At 45.9% G+C, this 19,085-nt stretch overlaps 1 protein-coding gene across 1 annotated transcript in view; it reads left to right on the top strand.

Moving 5' to 3' along the window:
- Positions 1-1,785: 1,785 nt before the first annotated feature.
- The window catches only part of DPT (dermatopontin), a 53,699-nt gene continuing 36,399 nt past the window's right edge, over positions 1,786-19,085 (top strand). The window contains exon 1 of the mRNA XM_089668251.1: positions 1,786-2,121. Within this exon, the coding sequence (XP_089524377.1) occupies positions 1,826-2,121 (296 nt within the window). The 5' untranslated portion in view covers positions 1,786-1,825. The remainder of the gene's footprint in view (positions 2,122-19,085) is intronic.

Raw genomic sequence — 19,085 nt, 5'->3', positions numbered from 1 at the left:
CAGTGCCCGAGTTTCCAAATGGTCAGTCCGCCCGTGCATAGAACCAAGGCATTTCCCTTTGTTAATTCCCCCTATACATATATGTGTAATACAGAGAAAGGAGACACTGCATGACAGAGGTATGAGACATTGTGTGCAATAGAGATGTATGAAGCACTAAAACAATAGAGAAGCAAGGAAATGCATGCAATACAGGGTAATGAGACACTATATATACAACATGAAGCAAAAGTATGAAGCACTGTGTGAAATACACACACACTAGAGATGGCATGTGCCACTGTGTGTGATAAAGAGTTATGAGGCGCTATGTGTCAGAGATGTATTAAGCACTTTGTTTGATATGGTGGAATCACACTGTGTGTCATACAGATACATAAGGCACTATGTGTAAAACACATAAAGTATGAGACACACATGGGAATTCAATAAAGCAGCTGCGCCACTATTCTGGCAATAATTGCTCTTGTTAATGTGTTGCATCAAATTCAAAAAACACCCGCAACAGTTTTGGTTTTGACAGCAACTTGTGCGCCAAATTTAGGCAGTTCTGATTTGCTCCACTTCTACATTGTAGCGCAACACATATGCCAAAATCAAAATAAAATACCGACAGCTCGTATTATACAAAAGTGGAGGTAATTAAGACCAACTTTCTTTTGGCGTACAAAGACAGATTTGGTGAAAGTGTCTGGCATGCATTCTAAAAGTGGCCCAGAATGCGCCACATTCAAGTACAGCTTCTAGAGAGCCACATGGTGCTGCATGCTGAAACACTTTTAGAACACATGAGAGACACTTTTGCAAAATCTCTCTGTACCAGTCGTTATGCAATCCAGGGACTGTGTGTAACTGAGGGGTGTGAAGCTCTGTGTGGAACAGACAGGCATTAAGCACTGTATATAATGCAGAAGTATGGGGCACTACAGATATTTGAGGTACAGTGTGTGGTACAGGGGTAAGAAGCATTGTGCAACAGAGATATGAGGTTCTGCTTTTAATATCACATGAAGCACTGCATGCAATACAGAGGAATGAAACCTTGCCAGTAATAAAAGGAATAAGGTAATTCATTGTTGGCATGGATATTGGGGAGGAAGCTGTTCACTGTGTGTAGAGGAAAAATCGTGAGTCTGGAAATATACAGTAGGTACTATGGAAATCAACATACAGTATTGGAGACAGCATTATATTTGATTTTCATCTACTAAAAGTAAAATAGATGAAAGTGAATGCAAAAACTGTCTTCCACTCTTAGCCTACTGTCCTAGGCATTGTGCCAGATATGTATTATGGCACTCTCAGCGCCATTCAGTGTTTGTAGTCTGTGTACAGTTCCTAGGTGTTTTATGAGTGTCCTTAGATATCCCTTTGCTGTGGTTTGTATCCAAGCTTTTACTTAGATGTCCAGATTTTGTATCAGCACACAATATTTTTCAGCTTCGTTAATATGAAAATCTAAAGGGTATTCTGGCCTGAAAACTGTAGAAGAAATTTCAGTGAGCTATGGCATGCTACTACTTTTCCCTTATAGTACAATACATAATATAGGGGTATAAAAGAATTATTGGTAAAGTCCCTTGTTTTACCTTTTAGGTTACAATAAATCTTTTTGTTTTAACAAGAACGCATTTTAATGCCTTTCACAACTGTAAAATCCTACCTTCTGTTAAGATTTAACATCCATTTTTTTTTCGTTTGCTAAGCTGTGACACACTGCACTTGGCTCATGATACTGAACATCTGGAAACCAAATGTTCCATTGGATAAAAAAGAGCAAGATCATAAAGTAAGTCCCACAGTCTGCGCCAGCAGCAAAGACAACATGATGCTGATACTGTTTGGTGTTCTGCTGCAGCTGGTGGTGGCAACGTGGGCACAACATGATTATTATTATTACTCACACCACGACGACTCAGATGATCATTGGGTTAATCTTTTCAGGCAAGGATTCAATTTCCAGTGCCCACACGGACAGGTCGTAGTTGCAATAAGGAGCACATTTAGCAAAAAAGAAGGATCTGATAGACAATGGAACTATGGATGTATGCCAACACCTTTTGAGTTTGGGGAACCTACAGAATGTTGGTGGGAAGAAATCAACAGAGCTGGAATGGAATGGTAAGAGATTACAGAGATAGAGCTCTAAATTATTTTGGCAAAACAAGAGGGTCTTGGAATTCATAAGTTGTACTCTATTTGTTCTGCTTTACTATTTTAAAGTGATAGTCACACTGCAGTCATGTTTGAGAGATAATCTTGGTTACATGGCTACATTAGTTCTTATTGTAACAGAAACAAAGAAACATATGGTGTTTCATCTGATTTATTTCCAGTTAAGGTTTTATTCGGAAAACTTGATAGAATATATTAGTAAAAAGGCACCACAAGGCAAACAAGGCATTTGCCTAGGGCAGCATTTTTCATGGGGGCAGCAGCAGTTTTCAGGGGGCAGAAGGAATGGAAGAAGGGACACACACAGCACGGGGACCAGGTGGGATCTGAGAGAGGCTGCAGGCTGCTTGATGGTGTATGAAGAACCCGACTCTTGTTCCTGGAGATGTCCGGAACTGTGAAGGTGAGTGTCTTATCTCTTGCCGGGATGGGGTGGTGGGTTTCCCGGTGGTAGTGGAAGGCTCTTTCAGATGGGGGGGGGGGCTGGGGTGTTTTTGGTCAATGTCCGTGGGGGGGAGCCAATTTTTGTGTTGCCTAGGGCAGCATGAAACCTAAATACACCACTGTCTATGTGTAGTAGTAGCTGAATAATTGTAAGGGTCCAGATATGTAAGGATTACTTAGATGTACAATTCAATGAATACCCCCCAGCATCCAGTGCACATACTGTATGGCTTAGCTATGGCTTCATGCCCATGAGAAGTTTCAGATCAACTGGCTTGTTTTTGACATGTTGCAATAAAATGAAGGTGGGTTACATGATTAGTCCATTTTTACATTGTAGTCTCCATTCAAGTAGCTGATCAGACAGCCACACTCTTCAACGTGAAACATTAGTTAGTAATTATTCAATACCTGAAAATGCAAACAGTGATTATTCTGTCTGTAGCTTGTGCAGATATATTGGAAGGAACAATGGCAAAAACGCGTAGTGGCAAGGTTGAGAATTTTTTTTATCCTAACCTGTTTCCAAGTGATAAGTGTGTGTTAAAAGGGCATCAGTATCTTACATGATTATAATGAGTCATAGAATGCAGAATAGACAAATTAGGAGTATTTGGGGGAGTCTTGGGAAAGTTTGACAAAGTGTCTTTAGCTAAGTACCCAGTAACAGACAACATGTTGCAGTATATCTTATTGAATAATTGTAATTCAATAAAACCAATTCCCTGATTTAAAGTAAACCTGTGGTAAAGCCACAACCGTGGGTTATGTTTTACTGCTTGTTGCTGTACCACAAGACTGTAAATATAGTCCCTTTCCTGAAATATGGGCTCACATTTTATTATACTACAGTGATATACCCTGAAGGGGTTAATTGCACATTAATTGTTCAGAATCCTTTTTTCACATGTAGTCCCCATGGTATGAGATTACATAATATAAAAAATGAGATTACATAACCATGGCTTTTGTCCAGCAGTTCATAGATATAACAGAGATATAATAGAGGGGCGACAACACAGTAAAATGTATAGTGCAAAAAAAGAAAAGAGGAAGATCTTTAATAAAATATGAAGACCAGTGCTTTGGATTGGCTACTCCATTTATTTTTGCTAAGTGCTGCATATTTAACAGCCAGACATCAGTTTGCTTTAAAAATGAGTGTGAATAAACCTTCTGTCCAATTGTCATTAATTCCTCAAGAACTCCATTAGGCTATGTTCACACTAGCCTTGTGTGCAGGCGGCAGAGAGGCGTTTGGTAAGCGTTTTTACCGCTTCCCAAACGCCTCTGCCAATTCTGCACATTACAGCACATGGTGCTGTTCTAACGGGAGCGTTTGCGTCGCGTCGCGTTGCGTCGCGGCAAAACGGACGCCTCTGGACGAGTCAGGAGGCTTTGAAGCCTCCTATTCTCGTCTATGGTGCCGCTCCGCAAACGCCCGGCTGGCGTTTGCGGTGCGGTTGCGACGCGGTTGTGGGGCGTTTGCGGAGCGGTAACACCACTCAAACTGCATTATAGGCGTTTGTGGGGCATTATTAACGCTCGGCAAACGCCTAGCAACCGCCGCTAAACCGCGCATGCGGCGTTTGCGGAGCGTTTGCCGAGCGTTAATAACGCTCCGCAAACGCCGGACCAACGCTTGCCAAAAGCTATAGGGGCGTTTGGCAAGCGTTGGCAAAACAGCCTAGTGTGAACGAGCCCTTAATGATGTAAGGGAGGCATGGTGTTATCTTAATTGCACTTTAAGAACCTTTATAACAACTTTGTTTATTCTGTATTTAAATAAACGCATACTCTACATATGTAATATACACATTATCAGCAACATAGACATATTGTATATATTATTAGCAATATAAGCACCCTGCCATCATGGCGTTTATTTAGCAAATGGGAAACATAGATTTTACTTAGAACTGCTATAGGCTAAAGTGCTGACTGATCTCTTTAAGAAAACATTTAAGAGAATTGTAAGATAATTATATTTGTTGTATTTTGTAATCTTTTGATCTTGGATTGACTGTTTTCTAAATCTTAGGTTATCCCATTACAATAGTAAAATATATAATTTAACAAATAGTAATTAGCCAATAGAAAAATGGTTATTAGAGTGTAAGGAAAATACACTTCTGTAACATACAGTCATTAAATTAAGCTCTGTAACTATGGATGCACTGCTTTTCACCTTTGGTAGCCAACCTTAGTGTCGTGATTTATGCATGTGGTTGAGTATTCAGATATCCCCTGTAATTTACACAGATTATGGAGCCCAGACAGAATGGCTGAAGCACAACAGGGAGTAAGTAAAGGTTAGATATAGTTAGGCAAGGATTACTGCAGGTCCCTGAACTCACGTCCCTCACTCAAACATGAGCATATCACCCTGCCTGTGTCCTCAGGGGGATACCTGTCCATTTATGAGCACACTTAGCCATTGCAGCCTTTGGAATACCAACTTTCATGATTTTAATTCTTCTGTACTGAAGAAAGCTGAAATTTGATTGGCTGCTTTTGGTAACTTTACAGCTTTGGTGTTTGCTCCATGTAATTAAACAAAGTGCATGCCAGCCAGGATAACATCAACCAATTGAAGCAACCATCTAAAACTGTGCGAAATATTATGATGGTTCTATCAGGAGTGTAATATAAATTATGGGGCCCAATAGTAAATTATTGATGGGGCCCTCTGACAATCATCTCTGTAGCACCTGGCAAGTCAACTGTGAAAATAACTGTCATTTTTAGTAACATAAAGTACGCCTAATTCAAGAACAGGGAGCAGGATAACTGTTAGCATAGTAAGACTATTAGGGACCATTGCTTTGAATAAAAGTTATAGCTGTAGTAGAAATAATACTAGCAATAATACTAGTAACTATAATGATCATTTATATAATAACAAAATTATTACCGCGCTATAGCCAAAAGACAGTCATCTAGTCATGGTCATCTAGTTCTGGGAGGGTGTCTATATCAGTGCTCATCAGTGCCACCTATCAGTGTCACCTATCAGTGCCCATCAGTGCAACCTCATCAGTGCCCATCAGTGCAACCTTATCAGTGCCCATCAGTGCAGCCTTATCAGTGCACATCAATGCAGCCTCTTTGGTGTCCATCAGTGCCCATCAGTGCTGACTCATCAGTGCACATCAGCGAAGAAGAAAAATTACTTATCTGAAAAATGTTATAACAGAAACTAAGAAAAACATTTTTTTCTCAAAATATTTGGACTTTTTACATTTGCTGAGCAAACAAATGAAAAACCCAGCAGTGATTAAATGCCACCAAAAGAAAGCACTATCCGGCTCAAAAAAAATGATAAAAATGTCATTTGGGTCATTCAAAGTGCAACAGTGCTAAAAGCTGAAAATTGGCCCGGGCAGGAAGAAGGTGAAAGTGCCCAGTATTGAAGTGGTTAAAGCTCTTGCACACAATTAATCTATAACCCTAATAGAAATTTTAAACTTCTTTAAAATTTGTAGAGCTGCAAACCGCACATACAAATGGACATTGCTCAATTACGCATGTAAGAAGCAAGGGACATGTTTATGATTTATACAAACTGAATAAGCATTTGTAGTTGGGCAGTAGTTACGTTGTGTCACTTGCACAGGGGCTCTTTGCTAACAATGTCCACCGCTGTATGGAAAGTCTTACTGCATCCTATTTACAGGGCATCTTCAGGGCCAGATGTCTTTTGACAAATTTCTTGCTTCACTGTGTACAGCTATATACAACACCCTGCCTCCCCCCCCTTAAGTGCATGAGGACCTCCACTCAATCTAGCTTCTTTGAAGTTTTATTGATGTCCTTCATGTTAAAGAGGTAGTAAACCGCAAGGTAAATGTACAATGTGCTAGTATGCATTGCATTCTAGCACATTATGAAGGGCTTGTCTTGAAACGAAGCCCTCCATCTGAGCACTGTCATGGCTCCCTGGGGCTTCCATCTTCACCCGGTCTTTCTTCCAGGTTCACAAGCTCTGGCCGGCTGACTGGCCGATCCGCGCTGACATCAATCATGCGTGTGGGAGTCCCGGGCCACAGCACAGTTCTCTAAAGGAACGGCACAGCTATGCCATTCCTTCAGAGCACATGCACCGGCTATCAAAAAGGGCTAATATCTCCTAAATGTTTCATGTTTAGATGTTAATTTTACCTACAGGTAAGCTTTATTATAACCCCACCTGTAGGAAAAATTATTAAAGAGTTTACTACCACTTTAATATGCTTTATTAATGTTTCTAATGCTTTTTCACTAATGCTGCTAGAATTGTAGGAACCTTGCCTTAAAATGTATTTCCGCTTTTACAGACAAATTGGGATAATGTCTACTTTATATTTGTTAATTGGCCCCATTCACATAGCATAACTTAAAAGAATATTTAAAAATGTCAGCTTACATTATTTTAGATGTTCTGTTCTAGAATTTCCAGCACTGCAAAATCCACTTTATTTATCAGGGGTAGAGATGAGCGAATCGAACATGACGAAGTGGAATTCGTTTCGAAGATTTGGAAAAATTCGATTCGCGACGAATCCGAAGATTAGCAAACTTCGGATGCACGAATCGAATTTTCCCAAAAATGGCGGCGACATGTGTGGCGACAGGAGAAAATGGACAGAGAAGATGGGGCGGGGATCTCTGGGAAGGCGCGCAGACAAGGCGCGCTGACCCATAATGCATTCATGAGTCATGAATCATGACATGTGATCGCATTAGCCAATCAGCAGCCAGCCAGCCAGCCAGCCAGCCAGCACTGTGTAATGGTGGAGCTATAAATCGCGGCCATCTTCGAATTCTCCATTAGCCTCCGGTCATTCAAGAGAGACAGACCTCTGTGTATTGAGGGACAGAGTTAGGGCCACAGAGACTTTAGGGCCACAGAATCGTTACTCAGGGACACAGAATTGTTACTCAGGGACACAGAATTGTTACTCAGGGACACAGAATCGTTACTCAGGGACACAGAATCGTTACTCAGGGACACAGAATCGTTACTTATTGTACGTTCAAAGAGTTAAATCCATTTAGACGCCGGCTGGCGGTAATATTTTTTGGGTGATTAGTGCATTCCAGTGACATAAACGTACAGTTTCCAGCCAACGGCAAGCTGCAATTGACCGATTGTGCTAAATAAACTGACTTTCTGCTTCACAACCACTATTGTACGTTCAAAGAGTTAAATCCGGTTTTATTTTTGGGGTGCTTATTGAATTAAAGAGTATGTCAGACAACACGCAGAGGAGTGGCAGAGGAGGCAATGTTTCAGGAGCGAGCAGACGTGGCAGCAGAGGAAGGGGTCGAGGCAGCACTAGTCGCAGCCAGAGGCCAGTGCTCCCGGTGTCATCCAGCGGTCGTGTCTCCACCGACAACCCTGCCGTCATCGATTGGTTGACTCGGTCGTCTTCCTCTTCCCAGGTCACCTCTGACACCTACAGCCAACGGTCGGTGGGTACATCAGACACAACCGTTAGTTGGCATGGCCCGGGAGCAAGCCCACTGAAATCACGTGTCCTCGACCTGCCCCTGTCCTTTGCTGTTCCCTCACCAAGCGAAGTATCGCATGCTGTGGGCTCAGCCCCACTGTACAGTGAGGAAGAGCTAACAGAGGGCGGTCAGGAACGGGGGGAGACATCCGCCTCTTCAGCAGCCAGGCGAAGAAGTACTGGCGAGGAGAGTGGCTCGGTAGCCGGTCTAGAGACAGGTCTGTCTCCTGACCCACACGCAGCCGAGGGGGCTAGTAGTGACGCGGAGACCCTAATTGATGATGATGAGGCTGATCGCACTTGGCAGCCTCGTCGTCATCAGGCTATTGCTTCCGCATCATCAGGAGAAGAGGGTGCCAGCTTGCCAGCGAGCAAAACAGTCGGTGGGTTGCCCAGGAGGCAGCAGGGTCGCAGCAGTGTCAGTGGAGGCAAACGGCCACGGAGTAGAGCACCAGCTCCACTGCAGCCTACCACCACGGCCAGTAGTGGTGCCGGTGTGAACGGAGGAAGTAGCAGTCAGCCAGTGAGGAGTAGCGGGGGCAAAGTTTCCTACTCGGCGGTGTGGCAATTTTTCGTCAAGCCGCCCGAGGAAGTAAACGTAGCCGTATGTCGACTATGTGGCCAGAAAGTCAAGCGTGGCCAGGGGGCCCATGTTGGGACTACAGCGTTGCGTCAGCATATGCAGCGTCACCATTCGGTGGCCTGGGAAAACCGTGATAAAGATACGGCGGTTCTGCCTGCCCCAGCCCCCGCTCCATCACCTGCTCCGTTACTTGCTCCGTCACCCGACGTCAATCGCCCTCTATCAGCCAGTCAAGGCTCCAACACCTCTGCTGAGGGGAGTTGTCGCTCGTTGGCATCTTCCGCTCGTTCAGATGCTCCTTCTCCTGCTACTCCTCTTCACGGATTCCGTCAGCAGTCTTTCTTGGAATCCGTTTCCAAGAGACAACAGTTTGCGAGCACGCACCCAACGGTGCAAAAGCTGAACGTCCTCCTGTCCAAGTTGCTGGTGCTGCAGTCCCTCCCTTTCCAAGTGGTGGACTCAGCACCTTTCCGAGAAATGATGGCTTGTGCCGAGCCGCGGTGGAGAGTGCCAAGCCGGCATTTCTTCGCCAAAAAGGCAGTGCCAGCCCTGCATTCACATGTAGAAGAGATGGTGGGCCAGTCTTTGAGCATGTCGGTCTCTGCCAAAGTGCACGGCAGCGCCGACGTGTGGAGCTGTAACTACGGTCAGGGACAGTACATGTCATTTACAGCCCACTGGGTGAACGTGGTGCCGGCACAGCGGCACCAGCAACTTGGACAGGTCACGCCGCTTTTGCCTCCACGTTTGCACGTCCTTGGTCCAGCAAAGATGTCCGCCTCTACCACCTCTTCTTCCGCCGTGTCCTCAGCCGCCACCCCCGTGCCAAGTCCCATTACCCGACGGGCATATCACATGTGCAGGGCGCAACGGTGTCACGCTGTGCTGCACCTGGTATGCCTTGGCGAACGTAGTCACACAGGGGAGGAACTCCTGAGTGTAATGAACAGAGAAATCGACAGATGGCTGTCTCCGCGCAAACTGAAAATCGGAACCATGTTGACCGACAACGGAAAGAACATGGTGTCTGCTCTGCGTCAAGGAAGGTTGTGCCATGCGCCATGCATGGCTCACGTGTTCAATCTGGTTGTCAAGCGGTTCCTAAAATCCACCATCCCACTGCAAGACATCCTTAAAATGTCACGTAAACTTTGCATGCATTTCAGCCATTCCTACACCGCAAAGCACACCCTCCTTGAGCTGCAGCGGCAGAACGGAATTCCACAGCATCGCCTGATCTGCGACGTTGCAACAAGGTGGAATTCAACCCTACATATTTTAGACCGCCTTTACGAACAGCGAAAGGCCATCACCGATTTCCTGATGTTACAAGCGGATAAAGGTACTCCCCTGTGTAACTTAGATGTCAGCCATTGGCAGCTCATGCGTGACACCTGCCGCTTGCTCAGGCCCTTTGAGGAGGCCACGCTATTCGTGAGTCGGCAGGACTATGGGATGAACGACGTCATTCCTCTGTTGCACGTCCTGGAACAAATGCTGTTAACAACGGCTGGTCAGGGTGCGGTAGACGTGGCGCACAGATCTCAACGCCACATGACCCCTGTGGGGGCAGGACAGGAAGAAGAGGAGGAGGTAGAGGAGGACATTGGTGCTCAGGAATTATTGAGTGAAATGGGTGGTTTTTCCACTCAGCGGACAGGAGTGGAGGAGCAGGAGCATCTGGTAGAGGAGGAGGAGGAGACAGAGGACCCAGACGCACCGTGGCAGTATGCTGTGGAGATGGAGGCAGGGAGTCCCTCGCATTCCTTGGCACAAATGGCCCATAGCATGCTCGCTTGCTTGCGTAGCGACAGCCGAATAATAACCATCAGACAGAGGGATAACTTTTGGCTGTCCACCTTGTTGGACCCTCGCTACCGTTCAAAAATGGTGGCCTTTTTCACACCTGCTGAGAGGGAGGCCAAAATAAAGTACTATAAAAACCACCTATGTAGTCAGTTGGTCTCTGCCTTTCTGCGCCAACGTCCATCCTCAGACACTGTGGGTCCTGTGCGCTTGCGTTCCGCTGCCATGGCAGCAGGGGAGGGGTGGGGTGGTAGGAGCAGTGGCAGCTCCACCAGCAGCGGCTGCCTCAGTCTGCAGTCGATGATGAGTAGCTTTCTTCACCAGCGCAGTGAGGAAACTACTAACCAGCCGCAGCAGCAGCAGCATCAGGTGGACCTGGAGCAGGACCTCAAACAACAGGCTTGGGCCTACTTGGACAGCACCCTGCCAACCGAGGTAGACAATCCCTGTGCCACGGGCCCCTGTACCGCCTTCTCATACTGCTGCCAGATCCATCCTCTGCCATGTGCGTCTTTGTCGTCTGCTCACGCTGCTGGGTATGGCTTCCGAATACTGCTGCATCCACCGCCACCCTGCGCCATGTGTCTCTGTCGTCTGCTCACGCTGCTGACGGCTTCCGCTTTTTAACCGAGGCCTGTGTTTGGCTTCCGAATACTGCTGCATCCACCGCCACCCTGCGCCATGTGTCTCTGTCGTCTGCTCACGCTGCTGACGGCTTCCGCTTTTTAACCGAGGCCTGTGTTTGGCTTCCGAATACTGCTGCATCCACCGCCACCCTGCGCCATGTGTCTCTGTCGTCTGCTCACGCTGCTGACGGCTTCCGCTTTTTAACCGAGGCCTGTGTTTGGCTTCCGAATACTGCTGCCTCCACCGCCACCCTGCGCCATGTGCCACTTTCAGGTCTCCTTACACTGTTGGTGGGTTCCATTTTGTGATAGGGTGCTGTATGGCCTTCCATTGCTGCTGCCTCCACCGCCACCCTGCGCCATGTGCCTCTGTCGTCTGCTCACACTGCTGACGGCTTCCGCTTTTTAACCGAGGCCTGTGTTTGGCTTCCGAATACTGCTGCATCCACCGCCACCCTGCGCCATGTGTCTCTGTCGTCTGCTCACGCTGCTCACGGCTTCCGCTTTTTAACCTAGGCCTGTGTATGGCTTCCGAATACTGCTGCCTCCACCGCCACCCTGCGCCATGTGCCTCTGTCGTCTGCTCACGCTGCTGACGGCTTCCGCTTTTTAAACTAGTCCTGTGTATGTCTTCCGAATACTGCTGCCTCCACCGCCACCCTGCGCCATGTGCCACTTTCAGGTCTCCTTACACTGTTGGTGGTTCCATTTTGTGATAGGGTGCTGTATGGCCTTCCATTGCTGCTGCCTCCACCGCCACCCTGCGCCATGTGTCTCTGTCGTCTGCTCACGCTGCTGACGGCTTCCGCTTTTTAACCGAGGCCTGTGTTTGGCTTCCGAATACTGCTGCATCCACCGCCACCCTGCGCCATGTGTCTCTGTCGTCTGCTCACGCTGCTGACGGCTTCCGCTTTTTAACCTAGGCCTGTGTATGGCCTTCAATTGAAGCTGCTTCTGCTCCGCCACTCTGCCATTGGACTCTTGATAGTCGTCTCCCCACGCTGCTGCTGGGGGGACTTTTTAACATAGGCCTCTGTATGGCCTTCAATTTTAGCTGCTTACGCTCCGCCACTCTGCCATGGGCCCCTGTACCGCCTCCTCATGCTGCTGCCAGGCCCGTAATCTGCCATGGGCCCCCGTACCGACTCCTCATGCTGCTGCCAGGCCCGTAATCTGTCATGGGCCCCTGTACCGCCTCCTCATGCTGCTGCCAGGTCCAGAGTGTGTCATGGGTCCCTGTACGGCCTCCCATTGCTGCTGTCTCCATTGCCACACTCTGCCATGTGCCACTTTCAGGTCTCCTCACACTGCTGGTGGGTTCCATTTTGTCATAGGGTGCTGTATGGCCTCCCATTGCTGCTGCCTCCACCGCCACACTGTGGCTCCACACTCTGGTTTTGGCCCCGTAACTGCCCAAATGAGTGAAGTGTGCGGTGATTCTAAGATCGACGGCACTCATCTGCATGTCATACTGACTGACAGTATTATTTCTCTTCCCCAGCAGACTCCAAGGGCATTTAAATTAAAGGTACAGTGTTCTGCACTAATATAAAGGCTCTCTGAAGCCTAGAAACACCCTTTTTATAAGTTAAATTCGCAGTGAATATATTCGCCTCGAATCGAATTTATTCCGCGAATTCGGCGAATCAGCCGAATCGAATTTTTGAATAATTCGCTCATCTCTAATCAGGGGGCTGGAAAGATGTGTTTGTTATCTTTCCAGTCTGAAGACTCCTAACCTGGTCTGTGGCAGAGGCCAAGGATACCTAAAGCAATACTAAAGGAGAAAAATGACATATATGATGCAGTCTGTGACTATTATTACCATAGTCATTTGTTTTTCTAAGTACCCCCTGTAACTTCAGTTTGTACCTTTTGACCCTGCTGTTATTTTTAAACTTCCTTTACCAAATGAAGCTGTGCAGCAAAAGTGGAGGTTAGAGGGTTGAGACAAACCATTTAACACTGACAAGGTTGCTTACAATGATCAGCCTGTCTGTCCTGTGCAGTGGTAACTAGTTTTTACCACTGTCCTATCAACGGGTAAATGTTTAGGTTTAGCTTGGCTTCTTACATTTTATATTAATGAGAGGAGACTCACTCTGATGTTGTTCAAAAATCACAGAGTCAGCCACAAGGCCTACTCCTGAGAAACATCTAAAAGTTAAGAATTTTTTTCTCATTTTTCTGGTATGCTGTGTAAATGGGAACACATCAAACTTATAATAGGGTTTTCTCAAATTTGAATGCAAAAGTGAAAATACACCTTAGGCTGGATTGTCCCTGGTTTAAATTAAGCCTGAGCTTTGTTTTATGTTATCTGGATGTCTGATTTCTCCTAAACCCAAAATTATTGTATGCTTGTGCTTGGCACTGAGTGCTCTCCAGTGGATATTATGAGAAGATACAAGGTATTAGATTATGAATATTTATCCTGTCCTTGTCTTTTTCTTTAAGACTGCTGCCTGGGTGGGGGGTTAGGTCTGGATTGGTCCAGTCTTTGACTTTTAGGCCCTTTGCTTGGTGGAGGAAGCCAGTGTCAAAAAAGAGAGTTGCTTTCTAGCTGCCAATCCAGGCCTAGAGTGTCCTAAACTGGCTTGTGGCAGATGTCTGAAGACTCCTAACCTGGCCTGTGGCAGAGGCTAAGGATACCTAAAGCAGTACTAAAAGGAGAAAAATGACATATATGATGCAGTTTCTGCTAATATTACCATAGTCATTTGTTTTTCTAAGGACCCCCTGTAACATCAGTTTGTACCTCTTGACCCTGCTGTTATTTTTAAATTTCCTTTAACAAATCAAGATGTGTGGCAAAAGTGGAAGTTAGAGGGTTGAGACAAACGATTTAACACTGACAAGGTTGCTTACAATGATCAGCCTTTATTCATTTAGTGAAAACCTTTACAAAAAAAAGACATATGAATCATTATCCTGCCCTGGTCATTCCATGAGGATCAATACTGTAAAGACCTTCTAGAAGAGTCTTTGCCTCCCAGGATTTGACTGGTGAAGATTTATCTACAGTCATTCCCTCCAAGGCTAATGCCAGAGGGGTTTGGCTCCAGAGAGGTCTAGTCTATGACTTCCAGGCCCTTTGCCTGGAGGAGGAAGCCAGTGCCAATAAAGAGAGTTGTTTCCTAGCTGCCAGTCTGGACCTGGAGTGTTCTAAATTGGCCTATGGCAGATATTTGAAGACTTCTAACCTGGTCTATGGCAGAGGCCAAAGATACCTAAAGTGGTAGTAAAAGCAAAAAATGACATACAGAATATGATGCAGTCTGTGACTAGTATTAGCAAAGTAGTTTGTTATTCTAAGTTACACCCGTGATCTTGCTGTTATTTTGCAACTTCCTTTAACAGGTCAAGCTGTGCAGTAAAATTGGAAGTTAGAGGGTTGAGACAAACCATTTGAAGTGGAACTTCACTCTCTCAATCAACATTGACAATTATTAATCCTTATGCTGCTCGCATTAGTAAATAGATAGGAACATATATCATATTTACTTGTTTTAAACAGTTTTTTTTCATGTTTCTTCAGCTACTTCATGGTTTCTTGCCTAGGCAAACGATGTCAAACATCCCAGGTATTTTCTGGAAGGGAGGAAGTATTTTCTCAGCTCAGCACACCCTCCTGCTTGTGTGTCTGAACTAAGGGCAGATGGATTCCATGAAGTCAATGCTACATGAATCATCTGTCCTTACTCAAGATGGCCATGACCAGAAATGTTAGGGGGTGTTTTTCAAAGTGATTTCTCAGCAAAATAAAGCATGGAGACATGGATGGATGGTGGAGTTTGCCACGAATACTAAAAATGTTCTAGATAGCACGGTTGCTTTGTGGTGCTCAGATGCAGTATAGTTCCACTTTAAGACTGACAGGTGTTCTTACAATGATAAGCTTTTATTCTTTTAATGAAAACATTTAGCAAAAGGAAAATATAACACCGCCTTCCCCAGATGCTGCTGTCCAAGGATGTCTCCTTTGCTCCTCCATAGATAGAGGGGCCAGGCTAACATGGAAATGTATCACTGGCTGGATCACCAGGTAAAAAAGACAAAAATAAAAATGAAAAACAGAAAATGAATGCAGCCATTATATCTGAGAATTGGTCAACTGTAATATATCAAACGTTTGTCTTAGGGTTTAATTAAAATTTAAAGGTAACCAACATCTGTGCATATAGAATTCTAAATTAACCTGTGGCAGTGAAATACATATACTGGAAAATAGTAGCCCATCGTTCCTAATGACTTTACTGAGCAGAGGGATTTTTGCTGTTGTTTTTTGGTATCCTCTTTCTTTATCCTCTCTTACTCTGAGCCATTGAGGCAATTAATAGTAAGAAATAAAATCTGTCTCTCACTGTCAGTGGGTCGGTGAGCTGTTTAGGTGCAGCTACAGGGCAGGTTACCAGTAGTATGGCAGGAGAGCCCTATAAAATCCATCAGCTCCTGAATAATTGCTAAAGAATAATTACAGAAATATAATAATTTACAATATAGTGAGGAAATGCTACTAAAAAAGGTATATCAGTGTCAGCTTTCTGCAATTGTCAAAGAACTTTTAGACATTTGTTGTCCTTTCCTTTCACATCTAGCACCCTCCTAGTTAGCTAGGGGGAGCTAGACTCTAATTGTTAGCTAGGGCTGAGTAGCAGCCTGGGTGTGATAGCTAGCAGGGATCAAAATTTGGTCAGAGCTGAGAGGCTCTGCAGACCAGCCCTGTTTTGAAACTTTGGAGAAATGTCTAGAAGCAGTGGGTGGATATGAGGAGTGGCTGGTTTGTACTATTGGAGGATCCTGGCCAATCCCCAACAGGAGGCATGGCAAGGGGACAGAACAACCTTTAAGAGTAACTGAGTCTGCTCAGCAGGAGCAGAGTGGTGGTTGGAGAGGTAGAGTGGAAGATGTGAGAGAGGAAAAGAGACAGGAGCCTGTGAGAGGGCCCAGATTGAGAGGGGCTCACCTGCAGGCAGAAGACCTTGGAAGGCTGAAAGCTTGGGGCTTCACTGGCCCCCTGAGAAAGGACCACCTGTGCAGCAGGGAAGGAGCGGCCCAGCTAGTGGGCTTGGTAGCAACCATTGACCCACCAGCAGTACATGAGAGGGACCAAGTGAGTAAACCTGCCCCCCCTAGGCTAGTAAGGAGAAAGAGGTACTCTGGTGGTAAACTGGATTCGTTTCTTACCCGGCACTGATCACACTGCAGTGGCAGGTACTGGATCCCCTGCCCAGAGCTGCTGGATTAAGGAGAATCTGGGGTCTGGGGTGGCACATCAGGAGATGCTGGCTAGCATGAATGATAGATGTCCATGTACAGCTTTGCTATTTCTAAACCTTTTTTAGGTACACTCATTTACTAGGTATACATTTTACTGAGGGTTTGCATTAGGCCATGTACATTATTAAACAGTTTCACTTTCCACTATTCTTAGCTATTCTTAGCTGCTTGTAATCCATATTTATAGAAAATGATTGTCTGTGTCTATAATAGGTTGATACTGTTACACAGTGTTTCTGACTAGCTGCTTTGTGTTCTAGACTGCTAGGGAGTAAAAAATAAGATTAAAAGGTTGTGATGAGATCTACAATGACTCAGAGGAAAATGATTGTCAGGCATATCAGATATTCAATCCTCAACACTATGAGTGCATGTAAAACCCCAATGAACAACCCATATTTTCTTGATTTTGGTTTGTTAAAGCTAAAGTTTAATCTGCTTATATTTTTCCTTCTCAGGTTCCTTTATTTTCTCCCCCATCAACAGGCTAATAAAAACAAATCTTTCCAGTGTAGCACCCCTCTAGTTAGCCAGGGGGTGCTAGCTAAGATTTTAGTAGCAACCTGGGCATGAGTCAGCCTGGGTGTGAGTCAGCCAGGTCAATTCAGGTCCTGGCTGAGGGCTCTGCAGATCAGTTCCCTGATACCTTCCCCTGCTATAGAAACTTGAGAAGTTTATAGAAGGCAGTGGGTGGGAGTAAGGAGGGGCTGATTTACACACTTAAAGGTCTCTGGCCAGTCCCCAAGCAGGAGACTTGGCATGGGGCCAGGACAGCCCTTAGGTATGACTGAGCCTGCTCAGCAGCAGGAGAGTGTCTGGTGGAAGATAAAGTGAAGGCTGGAGTGTGAAGACTTGGAGGGGGCCCAGGGAGGGACCTACTTACAGGCAGTGTTGCTGGACAGGAGGATCTCTCAGCCTCACTGTCCCCTGAAAGCAACGCAAAACATAATGCAGAAACATGTCAAATGCAACCTGCATAGGTGTGAACCTAGCCTTAAGCAGTGGACTGGCTCTTGGGAGTAGTTATGCCAACATTAAAGTGCATGAATATATGGATGTCAGTCTAAAGGATTGGAAGTTCCTTGGCAGACTGCATTTGCATGCAGACCACCCAAGGTAAAGCCTGCATTTAATGTTTTGCCTCCATGATTGAAATAACTGAAATCCAAAGAATAAGGGGGTGGTACAGGGACAGTCAGGTTTGGAGAGACAGAGGTATATGATGATGCAGAATGTCCTCCAGACAGGAAAGGAGACGGGCTCTATATGACTTTCTGCATCTTCTGAAGCACAGTGTGAAAAATTCACTTTGTGCAATTAAATCAAACTAAGCATTTTCAGTACAGGAAAGGAGACTGTACAAGTCAGCATGGCAGAAGGTATGCTCACAGTTCAATTTTAAAGTTGAAGTTCAGGTATGGCTTTTTTTTTGCAGAGTTAAATTGATCCAGCTTATACCAATGTAAGTATGCATGTTCCATATCTGGCCAGGGGTGTATTTGCCACAAGACAAAAAAGGCATTTGCCTAGGGAGGCATTTTTCAGGGGGATCACAGCGGCGCCGCCCCCTCGTCAGCAGTGACACATAGGAGCCATTATCTAGGCTTGCATGTCTCCGCCACCTGCACGGGAATGGATCCGATCCGTGAGAGGCTTCTGGAGGATGGGTGGAGAAGGTGTCCAGTGTCCTACTCCCCAGACCGATTCACTTGCAGATGCCGTGCCACGATGTGTGGGCTGCTTAGCCCAGCTAGACTCGCTCCACCCGTTTGATATTAGCCAACCCCTCCCCTCCTCTCTTTTATCCAGCCGCACCCCCAGGAATTGGGATCACTGAGCAGCCGGCTCTGCAAGGCACACATCTGTCGGAGAGGAGGAGGAGCCTCCGCTGATCTGTGAGTGCTACCTGGGAGCGGACCTTACCTGCCCATTGTCTGTATGGGGATTCGGGCAGAATGGAGCAGAGGGACGGGTGCTGTCTGTGGAGGAGAGAGGGAGCCCAGCCTGGGGGAGGGGAGGGAGATGATGCTGGCCGGAGGTGGTGCTGCTGGGGATCTACAGGATGGAATTGGAAGGGCACAGAAATGAGTAGCTGAGCATATGCAGTCAGTTCACTTTCCCTCTCACAGAATGTTGAGCTGTGAGAGAGTAGACTGTGTGTGCTGGGTAGGGAAGTCAAGTGCGATTTTTTTTTTTTAGGGGGTTGGGGCACGCATCCAAAAATTGGTACTTCCTGACATTTGCATGTAGAGAGGGGAGGGCAATGAAATGTCCAGAGCTGTGAAGGTCAGTCTATCTCTCTATAGCAGGGGTGGGCTTGGCAACGGGTCGGGTGGGTGGCCAATGCTGGTGCAGGGAGTGGGGGGCAGGGGGTCCAATTTTTTTGTTGCCTAGGGTAGCACAAAACCTAAATGTACCATTGTACCTGACTGATCCCTGTGTAGTCACTGTAGTAGCCAGTTTTAGCAGGAGTTTGATTTGAATCTGTTAGTCAAGTCCTTCTAAATATACAAATGCATCTAACACTACCCATCCCCAAATTGACAATGCTGTTGTCTAATGGTGTCTCTGTTGCTCCTCTATCCAGAGTGGGGCCTCCCTTAAGACAGAAACTGTGTAACTAGAGTAGTTGGATCACCAGAAGAAAATAACATTTAAAAAGAAAAATTAATGCAGCCA

Source organism: Staurois parvus, unplaced genomic scaffold, assembly GCF_062004578.1.
Source record: "Staurois parvus isolate SC_StPar_1 unplaced genomic scaffold, SC_StPar_1.0 ptg000056l, whole genome shotgun sequence".
NCBI classification, from domain to species: Eukaryota; Metazoa; Chordata; class Amphibia; order Anura; family Ranidae; genus Staurois; species Staurois parvus.
This window is presented reverse-complemented; position numbering and strand designations above follow the sequence as displayed.